This window comes from Setaria italica, chromosome VII (genome assembly GCF_000263155.2).
Source record: "Setaria italica strain Yugu1 chromosome VII, Setaria_italica_v2.0, whole genome shotgun sequence".
Classification (NCBI taxonomy): Eukaryota; Viridiplantae; Streptophyta; class Magnoliopsida; order Poales; family Poaceae; genus Setaria; species Setaria italica.
Window position 1 is genome coordinate 31,132,181 of NC_028456.1, and position 18,548 is coordinate 31,150,728.

An 18,548-nucleotide genomic window follows, 5' to 3' on the forward strand; every position below is an offset into this window, starting at 1 on the left:
CAGCGTGCGTGCGTGTGCAAAGTGCATGGCGCTCACGGGTTATCCTAGGCGGCCGTACGCCGCGAAATCTCTGAAACCTGCCTTGGTTTATGGGGGAGACGCTGCAGTCTGCACCCGCGATGCTGAAGAGTTGCTGATGGTAAAGCGTGTGCTGAAACTCATAAGCGTCGTCGTCAGATGTTCAGACGATGGTTAAAAGGGTCTGCGAGGTGCAGACGTGGAGAGAATGGATGGACTCGTCGACGGCAGCGGCGCACTGCACATCGATCCACGAGAACATGGAGGCAACAGCGGCGCTTGTCCGCCGCTGCGCATGTTCACGTGAGTCCTCCTGTGACGAGGCAACTGTGTTGCCACTGCTGCTGGCTGGGTCACCCAAAGTCCAAACAAACCTCCTCTACTACTCCTGCCACTGAAACTTCAGATCACTAGCTAATCAGCGAGCTTAGTCTGCCTAAGTAACTGGTTTGTGTTGGTAATTGCCTAGTTGAGGGAAAGATTCTAGGCAGGCTTTCACGCATGGGGTGTGGCCGCGTCTCGCACTAAAACTGAGGCTTGCACGGAACAAGCGGCCTGCGCGCGCAGGGAGATTCTCGAGCCTTTTCTGGCCAGGCGTCAAAGGACAAGGCCTTTGCATGCAGCACACTCCGTCAGTCACTCAGGCACTCCCTATGCGCAGCATGATCACCATCAGAGTCAGATTACCCAGGCAGGCAGCCCAGGGGCGTGGAGGCCCATGCCCCCAAGCTAAGCTAGGCCCCTGCTAGCCGTCCACTAAAGCAGAGCGCTGCGTAAACTAATCGGCGTTGAGATCGGCAAAGCCGCAGTATAAATTCAGCCGGAGCTCCGGTGAGGAGACCTTTGGGGGACCAGCGAGGTGCCCCCTGCTGGTCTCCTCCTCTCTTCTGTCCAACCAAGCTCGGCGGAAACTAGAACTGCCTACATCGATGCATGCGTCGGCATCTAGTATGGGTTAGTTCCATGGTTCTTCACTGATGGTGCTCTTGATCCGGTTGTGTCTGAACTTTCTGTGGTTCTGCCCATGCATGGCTCTGAACTTCTAGTTCTCTGCATCTGTACTTGTGATTGTGAAGAATACATGCAGCACAGGCAGGGTTGTTGGCGCAGAGATTTGGACGGCCTTGCGACATTGGCGCCGGTCACCAGATCTTGGATGGAAGCAGAAGGGAAAACGGGTCATGTGGCTAGCAGCTTCTGTTTTTTCCCCCTTATATTTTCACTTTGGTCGATTGCTCTTGTTGATTAACTGCTAAACTCACCTCTTTTTCTACCTTTCATCTTCTCTGTTGGGACTTGGGGGCACGACTTGTAAAGCTTGTTTTTGCAAGATCTAGCTCCCTTGCAAACGCTATGTCGTTGATGTGTCCTCATGCATGTTTCAGTGTTCTGTCCGCCATTGTGTAGTACTGTAGTGTATGCCCTTCATCACATGTTACTTTTTAAGATACTGTCAAAGCTCTGTTTAGTAGAGTTCTTCTGAGTGTGATTCACTGGTATAAGTGAATTTGTGACTGAGAATAATTCTCTAGGATAACTCTTTGGATGAACTTCACGGAGAAAGCTCCTAGAATCACTTCGTGGAACAACCCTAGGAGTGACTTGCAGAGCTTCTCCTTGAATCACAGTGTGTGCTGAACCAGTAGCTCTACCAAATAGATCCTAAAAGCATGAATGGCTTATCCTGCCTAGCTACTTTCCTAGAAATTGTGTTATGAAAATTAGAAAATTAATAAATAGTGCTAGGAAATATACATAAATTTATAGAAATTGGCATGCATTGTTTTATTAGCGCCATAAATTAGTGGAATAGTGCTAGAAAATATATAATTAGTGCTAGAAATTGTATAAGTATTATTAGTCATTCTTTTTTAAGTCATTTTTTGTTACAAAATGTACAAGTTATAGTCAATCATTTTTTGTTGTTTTTTGTTGCTACAAATTGTCTTAGTCATTTGTTGTTACACAATTTACAAGTAGTGCTAGAAAATCGTCAAATAGTTCAATAAATTATAGAAATGTCCTAGAATCACTTTTGGATGAACTTCATGGAGAAAGCTCCTAGAATAACTTCGTGGAATAAACCTAGGAGTGACTTGCAGAGCTTCTCCTTGAATCACAGTGCGTGCTGAACCAGTAGCTCTGCCAAATAGGTCCTAAAAGCATGAATTGCACAGTTGAAACTGCTACAGAAATAGATATATCAGATCCAAACAAGAGTATAGGGTGGCAGGGATGAGCTCGGCGAAAAGAAAAGGGAAAACTCGCCCGTCCCCCGCGTCGCCCCATGGGCGACTTGGGCGGAACCGCCGCCGCCGCCCCGCAGTCCAACCTCCTGCCCTCCCAGCCCCGCGCCGTCGCCGGAGAGCTCCGCCGGAAGCCCGCGCGGGCTCGAGGAAGGCGGCGGCCGGGCGATTTCTGTCGTTTCCTTCCTTCCCCCTCCTTCTCTGATCCACCATATCCTGCTCACGAGCCATGGTGGACTCCGGTGGCCATGGTGGTGCAACTGCAGTTCGATCCACTCCCCTGCTGCCCGGATCTGGCGCCCCTGCTGGCAGCAGCCTTGTTCCTGGAGTGGGACCGAGCATCCTCCGGGCTGATGGTCGACGTCTTCCGGATGGGTGGTGGCGCCATGCTGATCTCTTGGTGCTGGTCGGATCTGCGCGGCTGGCTACCGGATGTCCGGATCCGTGCGCTGACATGGTGGACTCGCCCGGATCTGGCGTCGAGGCTGCGAGGGCTGCCTCCGGCCAGGCGATGCGCGGCGTCTTCCCCAGCTGGTTGCTATTGCTGCCTGCTGTTGGGTTGTGGCGCCAGCAAACAATTGGGCTCGGTGCCCGGCTTCCATGTCCGGGCGCGGCGTCCCGACCTAGCTACGCCATGCGGTGCGCCGGTGGCTCACGACGACGTGCGGGCAGGGTCGGCGCCACGCCCCAAGCATCGCCAGTACTCAGTGGCGTAGCCCAGGATTTTCGTATGGAGGGGGCCACGTAAACAATACTTAATGGACTACATGTTTAAATCTAGTATATTACTAGTGCCTGATTTCAATTTTAATTTAACTTAATAGACTACATATTTTTTATCACGTGAACAAAGAGCAATAACTAATAATCATTCAATCATTCACTGTTTTCTGTGCTTACCTACTAGAAAAGTTCTAAGTATATAGTACATGTTTGTAGAAACATTAGGGCCTGCCAGCCCCCTCGGCTACGCCACTGCTAGTACTCACTACGTCCGCTGCAGGTCAGCCTCGACGATGCTAGTGAGATTTTGGTAGCTTGGGTACGGTGCGTGCTGGGCGAAAGCTCTGCCCGGTTCAATAACGGTGCCGGCGGCGGTGACGTTCTCGTGCGTCACCTCCCTCCTTGGAGGCGCCGTCAAAGCATCCATGCTCCAGTTCGTTTTGGGGGCTTGGGTGAAAACCCACTTCGATCTCCCAGCGGAGGGGGTATTTGGATCCTGATCTAAACTTCAGTTCGTATCGTCGAATATTCGGAGTCTAATTTGGAAGACTAAATATGAGAATTATAACACTAATTACACAGATGGAGGCTAAACTAAGCCTAATTAATCCATCGTTAGCAAATGGTTACTGTAGCAGCACATTGTTAAATCATGGACTAATTAGGTTTAATAGATTCATCTCGCTGTTTAGCCTCTATCTATGCAATGAATTTTGTAAATAGTTTATAAATAGTCTATGTTTAATACTCCTAATTAGTATCTAAACATTTGATGTGACAAGATCAAAGTTTAGCTCAGGGATCCAAACATCCACTGAGTGATGGTGGCGTCTGTTCGATGTGGTCCCCTTCATGAAGATGTCACTTTTGAGATCCTCTTGTGCCACCAATCACAAATGCCCCCATGGCTTGCCTTCTCTTGCTCGGCTTGCACCCTTACTACTTCCTCCTCGTTCTCGTCTCGATGATTCTTCCTCCTTTGTGGCTTCCTCTCCTTGAAGGACGTCGGAGGACATCGTTAGGATCTCGGAAGCACCTCCAAGATGCCATTGATCACGTCTATCGTCTGTCGTTTCGACTCAGTGCTTAACAGCCGCTGGTGGTATGGAATCGTCACAGTATGGCCACTTGGTAGTAGAGTTAGTCAAGGACTACATGATGCTTTCTTCAGGGTGTGTTGTGCTTGAGCTTTGTTGGGGTGTCGACAATAATTGTCTCTTTAGTACGTGTGGGTGTTGTATCTTCCTTAAGCGTTGTGGGAGCTTTTGTTGTAAAATTGCTGAACCTCATGATTTAATGAGCTTGCCAGAAGCTCCGTCGATGATATACGAGATAGTATAGGGTGATATACGAGATACTGCAAGTAGTATCTCAATGAAAAAGACATGCGGTGAAAGTATCTCTTTTAAGTTTGAACAGGAATTACAATCTGCATTGCTCCAAACTACATGGAAAGTAGCTAGGCAGGATAGCTCAAGAAGACTAGGCCTTATGAAAACAACAACAACAACAACAAATGCATATGGTGTTTTACATATGAACATTAGGCAGAGAGCACACATATGAGGAAGTTGTCAAGCCGATGGCCTATTGCACATTTGCACTTCCATTTTTGGAGGACCCCAAGATATTGTACCGTGATGATTGACAGCTGAATCGTAGTCCAGATCCTCTGCTTCTCATTCTTTCTTTCGCCTTCTTCTCATTTTACAGCGGGATGAGTAGCTGAGTATTGTTGCAGCCCAGCTTGCTTATTCAACCTACTACATCGATAGATCTTATAGCGTGTTTGGTTTCCAGCCGCGGTCCGCCACACCATAGTTGTGGTGCCGCCGAAGGTTTGGCGTGAAAATTGACACCACAACTGCAGCATATTTTCATACCGCAAATAAACTAAATCGCTGTGGTGCGTCGTGGTTAGGCGTGACATGTGGTGGTCGGTACCAAACACGTCCTTAGTCCTATGTAAGCACACATAGTCTAATAAATTTTGTAGGAGTGCTGCACTACTTCATAATCAATTTTTTAAAGATACTTCATAATTGATTGAGCAAGTAAGGATGCCGAATAATTGATCTTTCTTCTCCATCCACTCATAGCCACCCTTCTTAATTCGTAGGCCAAAAACCAATGTTTTAAATAGCGGGTTAAATGATTTAGTAATGGAATTCTAAAATAGCTAATAACGGAGTTAAATGAGGCTATAACGGCTAAACTGTACATAAGCTTGAATAACGGTATCATGCCTCAATTAGCTATACTTGAATAACGGTACCATGTCTCAACTAGCTATAGTGGAAGGTTTAACTTTGATAAAAATAGATGCCTTATTAATTCGCAGTACTCCTTTGGGACTCGGAAAGTCTTAGCAGGCGACGTCATAGTTGACGGAGCTTTGAGCACATTGTCAAGTGGGTACAGTTTGTACAGTAATGGTACCTACCCTACGTGGCTCGTATGTGTATACGGATCGGCCCGTGAGTCTTTTTTTTTTAAAAGGGCCCGTGAGTCTTCCGATTCAACAAGCACACGGCCACACCACTTGTCCGAGTCTCTTGTGTCAGGAGTGAGAGGCCCGACGATGTCTCTGGTGAGAATAGTTGACTTGAGCTACGTCGTTGTGCCGGCCGAGGCCGAGCTGCCGCCGGAAGCTATCAAGCTGAACGCCATGGAAGCCCAGTGGGTGGTGCTTCCGCTGCTGCAGTACCTCATGCTCTTCGAGGGCAGCCAGCTGCCACCCTTCGACATGGTCCTCCGCTCCCTCCGGTCCTCCCTCGCGGCTACCCTGGCAACCTATGCCCCGCTCGCCGGCAAGCTCGTCCATCTCGCGGGCACCGGCGACGTCGCCATACGCTGCTCAGCCTCGGACGGCGTCAAGTTTGTCGTCGCGGAGTCTAGCGCCGACGTCCGCCGCCTCGCCGGCGATGATGAGCACGACCTGCACGCGTTCGAACGGCTCGTGCCGGAGGTCGAGATGAGTGAACTGCCGGCGTCGCTGCTGGCCGTGCAGGCCACGCGTCTCGAGGGGGGCGGGTTCGCTCTCGGGGTAACCGCGCACCACGGCGTCGCCGATGGCCGGTCGGTGATGAGGTTCGTCGAGGCATGGGCAGCGGCGTGCCGGGGCGAGCGGGCGACACGCCACCTCCGGCACCGTCCTTCGACCGCTCGCGTGTCAAGCTCCCTAACGGCGACGAGCTGGCCCGGGGACTTCTCAGAAGGTGCGCGCCAAATTTGCCTGTGGTAGCCTTGTTGTTGCAAGATGGTCGCCGCCTTGGGTTTTGTCGTCGGACGTTCACATTGGACGTGCACCAAATTGAACGGCTGAAGCAGCACATCGTCGCCTTGGCGAAGCCCAGGGGCCATGGCGGCGCGCCCCTGTGTTGCCCACCGTCCAGCTTCGCCGCCGTCCCCGCGCTGGCCTGGACGTGCTTCGTTCGCTGTAAGCTCTTGGCGGGGGAAGAGGACGTGTTCCTCCTCTTCGCTGCCGACGTCCGGGACCGCTTGGACCCACCCGCCGGCTCGGAGTACTTCGGCGCGTGCCTCTCCGCGTGCGTCGCGAGGGTGCCAGCGCGGGAGCTCCTTGCCGAACGAGCCCTGGCGGCGGCCGCCGCCGCGGTCCAGGGCGCGGTGCCCGAGATGGCGGAGGACCCCGCCGCCGGGTGGGACTTCATCAACCTCCACCGCGTGGTGTCCAGGGACCGGCTGATGAACGTGTCGTGGTCGTCGAGATTCAGGGCCTACGAAGTTGCGGACTTCGGGTGGGGGAGGCCGCGGCGGGCGGAGCCGGTGACGAGGAACCGCGACGGCCAAATGGCGCTGCTCGGCGCCAGGGACGGCAACGGAGTGCAGGTGTCGCTGTCCTTGCTCCAAAAGGCGCACATGGACGCGTTCATGTCGGAGTTCTTCAAACTCCTCGCCGTTCACTATCATTGTTAATAGTCCCCTTGTACCAGAAAATTAATAGTACTCCTAATTTGGAATAAAACAAGCATATCCAGTTCCCATGCGACAATGTTGGTGCTGGAGTAATGTAACAATTGTGATGGCATTTTAGAAATTGCTGTTAAAATTAACAAAGTAAAAGATGCCAGGTTAATGTTGAGAAAGGAAATGTCATAAATTGTTGATCATTAATTCTTTTGTTTGCATGAATGTTGATCATTAAATATGAAACATTCTTTAATCAAATAAATAAAAATAGGAAAAACCCTCGAGTGCACCACGATTCACACACCAACGAATCCACAGTGTTCCTTAGTACATGGTTGTTTCTCTCTATTCATTTTTTAAAAAAAAGATAATTTCTTTTTCACACCCGATTATATTCAAATCTATCTCTAAACCCACCAATCTCGACACAACATCCAATACGGTAGGGGTGGTAATGGATCATGGCCCTCATGCATTCTTCACAATTCAACTCAGCCCTATTTATTTTTAGCTCAAAATCATATAGTATTATGGTCCGGCTCTTTACCGCCCCTAACGGTAGGAGACCGATGCGAGCGCACGTGCCCTCCAAAATCATCAGTTCACTCCTAATCTTAGACTATTTGAATATTCGATACAATGAGGCCACTAGTAACGTTGTATGATATCCCTAGGGTGAAAAACAAAATCCTTATTAATTTGTTCTACAAATAGTACTTTTCAAGACCACTAAAGTCTTAGTAGGTGATTATATTCCAAAAAGTACAAAACTAAGTAGGGGTGGTTATTTGGAATATAAGGACTTATGAGAGAGAATGTCAAACTTTAAGTGATTATGGATAGGTTTACACATTTTACCTTCAATGCATTATGCATACTGAATTTATACTTAGTTCACATGTAAAACGTCACAATTTGTGATCCTTAAAAACTCTGCCAATTTATACTCAGTTATGTTGTGAAAACCTCCGCAATGTGCACATACTTAACTGGATCATCCCGTCTTCCCTGATGTAGAGCCTCCATAGGCCAAGCTAGCCAAGGCAAATTTGTACCGGTGCTTACATTAGATTTATTAATCTTGCTGCCATTGAAATATTTTATGCAAATAGTGGAACTCAGTTCAATAATGTTTAAGCTCTCATAAGCAATTTTATTTGTTGTCTGTTGAATCTCCGAAAAATGCTGAGACTGTACTCCTTATAAAGTATCTAATTTCGATAAATATCACTTTGACCACTTGCAACGTATGAAAACATGTTGAATCGCATAAGCATGTTCGCACTGGGGTTTCCCCTACAAAACTAAGTGAGAGCGGGTATTTGTAATATAATGATTTATGGGAGGCAATATCAAACTTCAAATGACTTATAGGGAGGTTTACGTAATCTTTAATTTTTAGTACCCAATGCATACTTGGTTCACATGTAAAACGTGACAGTTGCTGAGCCTTAAAAACTCTGCCAATTGTCAATCGGACACAGCACCGACCCAGCTCGACATTGAGCTTCCTATTGTCTGCTTGCTTCTCCTCCATGTCTCCGGTGAGAATCGTCGACGTCAGCTGCGTTGCCGTGCCGGCAAAGGCTGCACTGCCACCGGAAGCCATCAACTCAACGCCATGGAAGCCCAGTGGCTGGTGCTTCCACAGCTGCAGTACATCCTGTTCTTCGAGGGCGACCACCAGCAGCCGCCCTTCGACACCGTTGTCCAGTCCCTCCGGTCCTCCCTTGCGGCGACGCTGGCCACCTTCGCCCCGCTCGCCGGTAAGCTCGTCCACCTCGCGGAGACCGGCGACGTCGCCATCCGCTGCTCCGCCTCCGACGAGGGCGTCAGGTTCGGCGTCGCGGAGTCCGACGCCGACGTCCGCCGCCTCGCCGACGAGGAGGAGCACGACGTGCAAACGTTCGAGCGGCTCGTTCCGGAGCTCGACATGACCTTGCTGCCCGCTCCCGTGCTGGCCGTGCAGGCCACGCGTCTCGAGGGAGGCGGGGTGGCCCTCGGGGTCACCGTGCACCACGCCGTCGCCGACGGGCAGTCGCTGAGGAGGTGGAGGTTCGTGGAGGCGTGGGCGGCGGCGTGCTGTGGAGACACGCCGCCCGAGCCGCCACCATGCTTCGACCGCTCGCGTGTCAGGCTGCCCGGCGGCGAGGAGCTTGCCCGTAGCGTCCTGAGGAAGTACACGCCGGACTTGCCCGTGGTACGTTCCTTCCAGCCGTACGTTCTTCGGTTGTCCTAAGTCCAACTCGATCGATTTTTCTAACCTGAATAGGACGGACACGTGTCCGTGTACCACAGGCGACGACGTCCCCGGTTCTGCAAGAAGATCGCCTGCGGTTCACTCGCTGGACGTACACCTTGGACGCGCAACACATCGAGCGACTGAAGCAGCGCATCGTCCGCCTCGGCGAGGCCCACGGCGCGCCGCTGGCCAGCTTCGTTGCCGTCGTCGCGCTTGCATGGACGTGCTTCGTGCGGTGCTGGTCCATCCCCGCGGACGAGGACGCGTTCCTCTTCTTCTTCGCCGACGTCCGCGACCGCCTCGACCCTCCCGCTGGCGCGGGGTACTTCGGTGCGTGCCTCAGCGGGTGCCTCGTCGCGGCGCTGCCGGCGCGGGATCTCCACGGCGAGCGCGCGCTGGCGGCCGCGGCGTCGGCGGCGCAGGGCACAATCGGCGAGATGGTGGCGGACCCGGCCGGCGGGTGGGAGTTCCTGAGGATCCCCGACGCCGTGCCCATGGAGCGGCTCATGAACGTGCCGGGGTCGTCGGGGTTCAGGGCGTACGAGGCCGGCGACTTTGGGTGGGGGATGCCGAGGCGGGTGGCGCTGGTGAGGATGAACCAGGACGGGCAGGTGGAGCTGGTCCGCGCCAGGGACGGCGCCGGGGTGCAGGTGTCGGTTTCCATGCTCCAGCGGGAGCACGTCGACGCGTTCAAGTCGCTGTTCCTCGACCTCCTCGAATGAGCCATGATGCTGACGTCTAGAATCTACAATAAACAGCTGATCGCGTTCCCGTTGCAATAAAAATTAAGGCATGTTTCGCACGTGTGGAACAGCCGCAACATTATACTGTACATGATCTTTGGACACGCCATGACGCTAACAACCTCGACGTCGGTGCCCTGGGCACCACACGATGGTTGGCCATCGCGCCATTTGCATCATTGCATCCATCGCATTCGCACCCCACGGCGCGCAAATTGGGATCCAGAGGCGACCACGCCCTCGATTCTGGTCCAGCTTCGTCGCGCTAGCCGTACATGGACGCCTTCAAGTCACAGCACCTTTCCCTCTCTATGCCAAGCAGCCGCAGCGCCGCCTCGCTCGCCACCACCCTGCGTGGCGGCGCCTGTTTCCTGTGAAAGATTTGGTAACGTGGTCGTCAAGCTTGGCGTCCCCACGGTTCCTTGTTAATATAGGGGCAACAATGCTAAGATTACATGGAGTCTATCTTGAATACAGCTTGTGAAACTTGACAAGCAAGACTCTATCTCTATATCTCTAGGACTCTATCTCTAGGATACACAAGATAATAACTAATTCTAACACCTTCCCTCAATCTAAACTCCGTGAATTCCTGAGATTTAGATTGACTCTTAAGTCTTCTAGCTTTCCAATGGGTAACGCCTTAGTGAAGCCACCTGCTAGTTGGTCTTTAGTAGAAACCAACCGAATCTGAAGTTGCTTCTTCGCCACACGCTCTAGCATAAAATGAAAATCAATTTCTATATGCTTTGCTCTAGCATGAAAGACTGGATTTGCAGAGACATAAGTTGCTCCAAATTATCACACCATAGACATGGCGGCTGCTCAAGTTTAATACCGAGTTCTTTCAACAAGGACTCCATCCAAATTAATTCTGCTGTTGCATTAGCCATAGATTTGTATTTTGCTTCTGTGCTAGATCTTGACATAGTGGCTTGTTTCCTAGCACTCCATGAAATCAAGTTCGGGCCAAGATAAATAGCAAACCCACCAGTAAACTTTCTGTCATTAACACTACTAGCCCAATTAGCATATGAGAATGCACTTAGAACAAGACCGCTAGACCGTTAAATATTGAGACCAACATTGACAGTATGATTGATATAACGAAGTATCCTCTTATCCGGTGTTGTAAGGGTCAAGTAATGGAGAACTCCAACTAAACTCCTATACCAAGTGCTATCCTCATCACTCAACAATTCACCATCATATCTCGAAAGCTTCTCAGTAGAAGATAACGGAGTTGGAGAAGGTTTGCACTTTGTCATTCCCACACGCGCCAAGATTTCTTGCGCATATTTTCCTTGGGACAACAACAAACCATCATCTTTATCTCTCTGAACTTTAATGCCCAAGAAATAATGCAGATTACCCAAGTCTTTTAGAGCAAAGTCTTTCTTCAAATCTTGTAGTAATGCCGAGATAGCCTCACTTCCACATATATAAGCATATATAAATGACTATACCAGATTTATAGTAGATAAACAAAGAAGTATCTGATTTGGAAGCAAAGAACCCAAGATCAATAAGCTTAGAGCTTAATTTAGCATACTAGGCCCTTGGTGCTTGTTTCAAACCATAGATGGCTTTGCCCAACCTACACACTTGTTGAGAACTCTTTGCACTCTCAAAGCCTGGTGGTTGTCTCATATAAACCTCTTCTTTCAGAACGTCATGTAAGTCTGCACATCTAGTTGTTTTATACACCATCCTCTGGACACAGCAATTGACAACACGAGCCTGACTGTAGCAATTTTCATAATAGGGCTAAAGGTATCCTCATAATCTATACCATATCTTTGTTTAAAACCCTTGGCTACCAATCGAGCTTTGTATCTGTCTATAGACCCATTATCTTTTCTTTTGATTTTGTACACCCATTTGCAGGCAATAACATTTTGTCCTTGTTTCTCATCGACCAAATGCCAAGTTTGATTTCTGAGAAGAGCATTATACTCGTCTTGCATAGCTTGTTTCCACATTGAATCATTTAGAGCTTCTTCAAGACATTGCAGCTCCCCTGTAGCACTAAAGTTTCCCCATCTTACAGTTCCATCAGTGAAGTTCTTTGGACTGACAATCCCGCTCTATAATCGAGAAACACGCTGGAAAGAAGAAGGAACTTGTACTAGGTTAGAAGAATCATGAATTTCAGGCAACGTGTCCATACCCGATCCTAAATTGTACCACAGGTGTTGTCGCAGGCGGGGGAGACATGGGAGCCGTCGGAAGGACACGTGTTGAGGCTGGAGAGGCCGGTGTGGTGGAGATCGTCCCGCGTCTGCTGTTCCTCCCACGTGCCACACCAGGACTCACCCCCAGCATGCAGGAGGCAGGCGACAATGCGGCTTCAGATGCTATCCCGACGGTAGGCATTGCAGCTCCAGATCGCGTGCCAGATTTGGTCAGGCCCGCCGGATCAGCATTGGATCTGTTGCTGGGATCATTTGTGGCCTCCTGGATCACTAAGTGCTACCTGAGAGAATGCCCTGCAGTCTTGTTTTGTCCTGCAGAAACATCATGTTCTTCTGAACCACTGCAATTTGGGTTAGCATTAGTAACAAATGAATCATCACAACCTACATCCCCTCGATTGCGAAGATAATCTAGTAGGGGGAGAATTTCTTTGCGAATGAGAGCTCCAGCATTGGAATGTAGATGAGCAGAGGGAAAATACCCTCATCAAAGACTACATCCCTAGATATATAAATGCGCCCTGTAGAGATGTCAAAGCACTTAAATCCCTTGTGCATTGAGCTATAGCCAAGAAAAGCACAACGAATAGATCAAAAAGAAAACTTCTTAGTATTGTATGGTCGTAGATTAGGCCACCAAGCACATCCAAAAGTTCGAAGAGAACTATAGTCAGGAGTTTCTTAAAGAGGCGCTCAACAGGAGTATCATAGTTAACAAACTTACTACGGAGAAGATTGATGAGGTATGTAGCTGTTAAGGAAGCTTGGTCCCAATATTTTAAGGGCATGGATGCATTTGCAAGAAGAGTAAGGCCGACTTCAACAATATGACGATGTTTTCTCTCAGCTACTCCATTTTGTTGATGAGCATAAGGGCAAGAGACATGATGTGTGATGCCAATCTTTTGAAAGAAAGAATTTAATTTCTCATATTCACCTCCCCAGTCTGTTTGCATGACAAAATTTTTCTTATTGAATTTTCTTTCAACTAGGTTCTGAAAGTTTTTTAAAACTTGAAAAACATCAGATTTATTCTTTAGGAGATATATTGTGTGGTGACTCAAATCTTACTCGAATTAGAACTCAACAGGGGTGTGCTATTAGGACTTGTATTTATACTAGGACTTGAGCATTGAATCCTACTAGGTGTAGAACTCCTACTTGCATGTATGAGGACCTTGGAGGGAACTATATAAACAAGGGAGAAGAGCACCTAAGAATCAATGAAGTTAAAGGAAAACACCAAGGTCTCATCCATGGCTTGTGAGAGGCAATTAGGAGCGCTTAAGAGGGATAGGCTAGATAGTTCTATAGCACTAGATTCTTGTATAGGGCAAGAATCAAAGGGCCCTAGAGGGTCGAGTAGGGTTGTGAGGGAGCGACAATCACTTGTATTCTTTTAGAGTTGTGCTTAAAGAATTTGCGGTCGGCTTCGCTAAAATCTTATTCTCTTGTCGTTGTTGCCTCAACATAATCATCTAGGATTTTCTACGAGATTCATCTATGTTGTTCTTGATACGATGCAAGCTCGTATCGTACTCGTAATATTCTTTGAAGATCCGGGGGCTGCTGCGCATAACGAGGGGTATCAGATTCTAACAAGATAGATCCAAGTATATTTGCTAAAGTCATCAATGAAGCTCACATAGTATGCATGGCGGCCAACAGACATAGGAGTAGGTCCCACACGTCAGAAAATATCAAATCAAGAGGAGCACTGGATCTTGAATAGGGAACTTGGTGGCTCTTGACCTTTTGACAAGAGTCACAAACAGACTCAAAACTTTGACTACTATCAAAGAGAAGCTTATTCTTACTAAGAAAACTATCGACTATAGGAAAAGCGGGATGACCTAAGTGACTATGCCATCTAAAGGTAGATGGTTTATTGACTCCATAACTTTGTTTCTTTGACTCTCCTCCTAAAGAATTCGACACTAGAGGGTAGAGGCCGCATGACATCTATCTCGATGCAGGATTTTCTTCGTTGCCTGATCCTTGATAAGAAAGAAATTGGGGTGAAACTCTAGAAAGGCACCATTGTCTAGAGCTAATTTATGGACTGAAACAAGATTTTTTTCGAGCATTGGGGACATGAAGAATATTATTTAGATGCAAGGTACTAGTAGGGGTATGTAAAGTGAATGACCAATATTGCTAATATGCATACCTGATCCACTAGCTGTATGAACTTGATCACATCCCATGTATTTATCACAAACAGTTAGCTTCCCCAACTCGCTGGTTATATGGTCTATAGATCCACCATCCATGTACCAATTTGTATCCTGCCCATATGTAGCTACTCCTGCCGTCTTTGAGTTGTACTGATCTTCTTCGTCTTCATCATATCGGTACCAGCAACATGACGCTTCATGACCTCTTTCTTGCATATTTGACACATGGGCCTGGTTGATTTTTCTTTTTTGGGAACAAACTATCCTCCTTGCTTGGGAACAAACCGTCCTTCAGTGTTTCCTCGACCACCAGAGTTGCTGCGCCCGCCTTGCCCTCACCGGCGAGAATTCCCTCGACCAAGAGGGCCTCCATGTCCTTAGTTTGCTGCATTGGCTGAGGACTGAAACTGCCCGCCATCTTGTTGATACATCTCTAGACGTAGATCATAAGCCATCAGCTGAGAGTAGAGATCGCTCAATAAGATGGGATCTGAGCGGCCAAGGATTGACGACACAAGAGGATTGTAGTCATAGTCTAGGCCATTCAGGATATGTGAGACCACCTCATCATCGCCTACAGGCTTTCCACCAACTGCAAGCTCATCTTTGATTGCTCGCATCTTGTTGAAGTAAGCTGCAGAGGTCATGCCTCTCTTCTTCAGATTGGAGAGTTGCATGCGAAGATTTGTCACACGCGCTCTAGATTGTGCCAAGAACATGGTCTCTAGCGCTTCCCATACTTCAGCTGATGAAGTTGCAGTTGCTACTGCTGCCAACACATCCTTGGTCATGGAATTCAACAGATAGCTTAGGAGTTGTTGATCCTTTGCCACCCACGAATCATAGTCGGGGTTGGGAAGGATATGCTTCTTGCTGTCCTTCAGCAGGGTCTTCGGTGGCACCGGAACAGATCCATCAAGAAATCCCATGAGCTGCGTGCCACGGACCGTCGGGAGGAATTGGGCTTTCCACAGGAGGTGATTGTCTCGGGTGAGCTTCTCCGAGACGGTCGACCCAAGTTGCGTTGAGGGGGGGATGTCGATGAAGATGCCATGGAAGCGCTTATGGAAGGTGTATATGTATTTGGGAAGAAAGTGCTCTGATTACCATGAAAGATTTGTTAACGTGGTTGTCAAGCTCGGCATCCCCACGGTTCCTTGTTAATATAGGGGCAACAATGCCAAGGTTACATGGAGTCTGTCTTGAATACAACTTGTGAAACTTGACAAGCAAGACTCTATCTCTGTCTCTGTATCTCTAGGACTCTCTCTAGGATACACAGAGATAACAACTAATTCTAACACCTCGTTGCCGCCTGCATGCACGCGTGTAGCTGCTGCTTGTCTCATCGATCACCTATGCCTGCGCCATGTCGATTTGAACCAAAACAAAGACAGCACCGATCTACTTACAAGCCATCAAGACAATACAGACTGTACACTTACCATGCTAAAATGTGACAAAACTTCACAGGTCAATGCATGCGCTGCTGTCACTTCACATAAAACAAAAATGACGCTAGATGAAGCTTTTCGCAATGATCGGGCAATAGAACTGACACGCAGTGATCCATGAAGTAAATCATGTAGCAAATTATTATTTGTAAATCTAACAAAAAATAAAAAATGTTTCAGCACATGAATACAAACGAACATGCTCTCAGGTGGTGTGTGAGGTGCGGCGCCGTAGCTCGACTTGTTCGACGGAAGAGTGCTAAACGGTAGGCATGGAAAACAGATCGGAGGGCTCCGTTACATGCAATGGCCATGCAATCCACGTCAGATGCCCAAACAAGGTAAAACACCGATCCCCACGTAGACAAAATCGGGTTGGGAATCTCGCTTAGGGGCTAATTTGAGCCGATTTCAATCGATTAGGGATAGGATGGACAAAATGAATAGACGAGGGAAGCAAAACGGACTTCTCCGTCAAATAAATGGTCAATATCCCTTTTAAATAGATGAGGCTCCAACGGATGGAACTACAATGGCATATGCAAGTTATTTAGGTACGAAGCTACAATGGCACATTTTTTTACACATGTAGTATTTGTTTATGTTAAATTAAAGGTTAGTATTTATCCATGCGGAATAACGAACTTTCTTACGGGCCGTCCTTATTTCCTGGCTCTTTGAATGCAGAAAAAGGTGGAACTCGAGCTTGATCGTGTGGCCCCCCAAAGATATCGGGAAGGAAGCATCTCAGTTCATCATTGCACGTCGGCCCAAAAATATGCAAACATGGTCAATAGTGCAATTGATGGATGCTGCTGAATAGTAATCTGAATAATAGTGCAGTACAGCTTTCTTTCGAGGAATAGCGTATGGTACACCATAATCGTCGTGGTCGTGACAGTAATCATACCATGCAATGGATGCAGCGTGTAAACAGCAACGGCAAGCCCATTTCTATAGGCGAGAGCTTTCTTTTCACGGATGCAAGCGGCGCGATTGCTCGATTGGAGGCTCGCCAACCGTGTGAGATGCGTGCGATCTTCTAAAAACTAATCGCACTGAATTCCTGAAAGGCGAGAGGCATGCCAAAAAATCGAGTACCCTCTGCTCTGTCGTGGGCCTCGCGTCCAGCAAAGCTGACGCGCTCGGCGACCGGGCACGGCGTGTATAAATGGCACGCTCGGCGGTCGCCTCCAGCACTCACCGCTGCTCCAACTCCAATTCATCCCTGACCTCAGGTAGTAGCTTAGCACGCGTGCCTGCCATCGTTCTAGTTCTAGCACTATTGCTTCGATACTAAAAGCTCGGAGGCAGTAGCGCAGAGCCAACGCAGAACAGCAACAGGTACTATGTCTTCCATGGCCAACTTTGCCGCTCAGCTCAAGGACAAGCTCCTCGGCCTCCTCGACCGCGTCGTCAACTGCGGCGGTGCCGGCGCCGGCGCAAACAAGGATGTGCCCGAGGAGCCCACCAAGTTGCCAAATGTTCAGGTACCGATTCAGTCTTCAGAATCGCCTACGAGCTCTTGTGAATTACATGCTAGTACATGGATTGGGTTGCTAAGTTATTGTGCGCTGTCACCGTTTACCTTTGCAGCCGATTGCGATCAAGCCGAGAGATCCCACTGTGAGCGGAGGATCAAAGGCCGGCGTCAACTGAGATCACCGCGAGACACTCGATTTGTTCGTCGTCGTCGTTGTTGCGTCTTGCGTGCATGGTTCATATGATTGCCGGTGTCGCAGATACCGTTGTATCTGTATGTGCAGTATTTTATTTCCGCTTCCATTGGACATTGGTTGTAATGAAACCTTGTGATTTGTTTTTTCCCCCTTTCGATGATCCCTTTGGTACATGAGGTTTGTGTGTGCATTTTTTCTCAAACATGTAATGCCAATAAAAAAATCAATAATTTGGATTAAAGGTATTTCCACTCAAGTGCTTGATCTCCTTCCATAGATTCTGATCATTCGCGTCGTGCATCATCGTCCATAAACAATGAAGGCAACATTTATTCCATCCAGGTCGATAAAGGTGAAGTTTGAGATGAAATGATGCCAGTAAAGTCTGATGTGGGCCTGTTGCTCGTGTTCGTTTTGGGTCATGCTTGTGCCAGACTAATGTAGCCCAACCCAAATTTGTAACATGGCCGCACATGGGCCAGCCCACCACTAGCACTAGTTTGCCTCTGCGGTTTGCACTCACTCACTCACCACCTCCACCAGCCAGACCGACATCCATCATTCATGGATGATGATGTTGTTTGCCTCCAACCACCAACCGCGACAAAAAAGAAAAGCACATAAATTAAAGTTGCGTCCTGATCCACAATGGGGCTCTGAATGACGAACATTCCTTCCTGTGCCGGCGTCAAAACCATGAGATCGCCCATGTGACGCCGATCATCACTGTCTAGCTCGCCGATCATGCTGCATTATTGCAATGTATGATACTCCTAGCTGCTGATCGATCACCAGAGAGTGGAGGATATGCAGGAAGGCACAGTGTGAACCCATTCGCCCCCTGCCTTTTTTTTGCATGCCTTATTAACCGAATAAAGCAAACCGAGAGTAAGAATGAGATGGAGAGGTTTAGTCAATTGGGAGGACGTCCCGATCGCCAGACATATGATATGATACGCATGCGATGCAACTGAGAAATTCCACGGCCGGAATCTTTTTAGGGAGTTAGGAGTTAGGACATCATCCGCTCGCCCGCGTCTGGAGAAGTTGACGAGGGTTTGGTGACCTCCGATCCGCGCGGCTCCGCCTTGTATAAATGGGGCGCTCCGTCATGGCATAAGCCTCATCACCAGCCACCCCA

General features: G+C 48.7%; 1 protein-coding gene and 2 long non-coding RNA genes across 3 annotated transcripts; all 3 read left to right on the forward strand.

Annotated features, from left to right (window-relative positions):
• The first annotated feature begins 705 nt into the window (after positions 1 to 705).
• LOC111258003 lies at positions 706 to 1,507 on the forward strand. The gene is made up of 2 exons (XR_002678640.1): positions 706 to 972; positions 1,095 to 1,507. It is a non-coding gene; the product is annotated as an uncharacterized LOC111258003 (long non-coding RNA).
• Positions 1,508 to 5,541: 4,034 nt separating this feature from the next.
• On the forward strand, positions 5,542 to 9,881 carry LOC101758051 (anthocyanin 5-aromatic acyltransferase-like). Its single transcript, XM_022828562.1, is given in 6 exon segments — positions 5,542 to 6,117; positions 6,120 to 6,918; positions 8,320 to 8,336; positions 8,402 to 8,525; positions 8,528 to 9,139; positions 9,409 to 9,881. Coding segments are annotated over 6 exon segments (2,574 nt in total). The 5' UTR covers positions 5,542 to 5,568.
• A 7,044-nt stretch (positions 9,882 to 16,925) lies between these two features.
• LOC101785717 lies at positions 16,926 to 17,663 on the forward strand. The gene is made up of 2 exons (XR_215582.2): positions 16,926 to 17,218; positions 17,325 to 17,663. It is a non-coding gene; the product is annotated as an uncharacterized LOC101785717 (long non-coding RNA).
• The last annotated feature ends 885 nt before the right edge of the window (positions 17,664 to 18,548 follow it).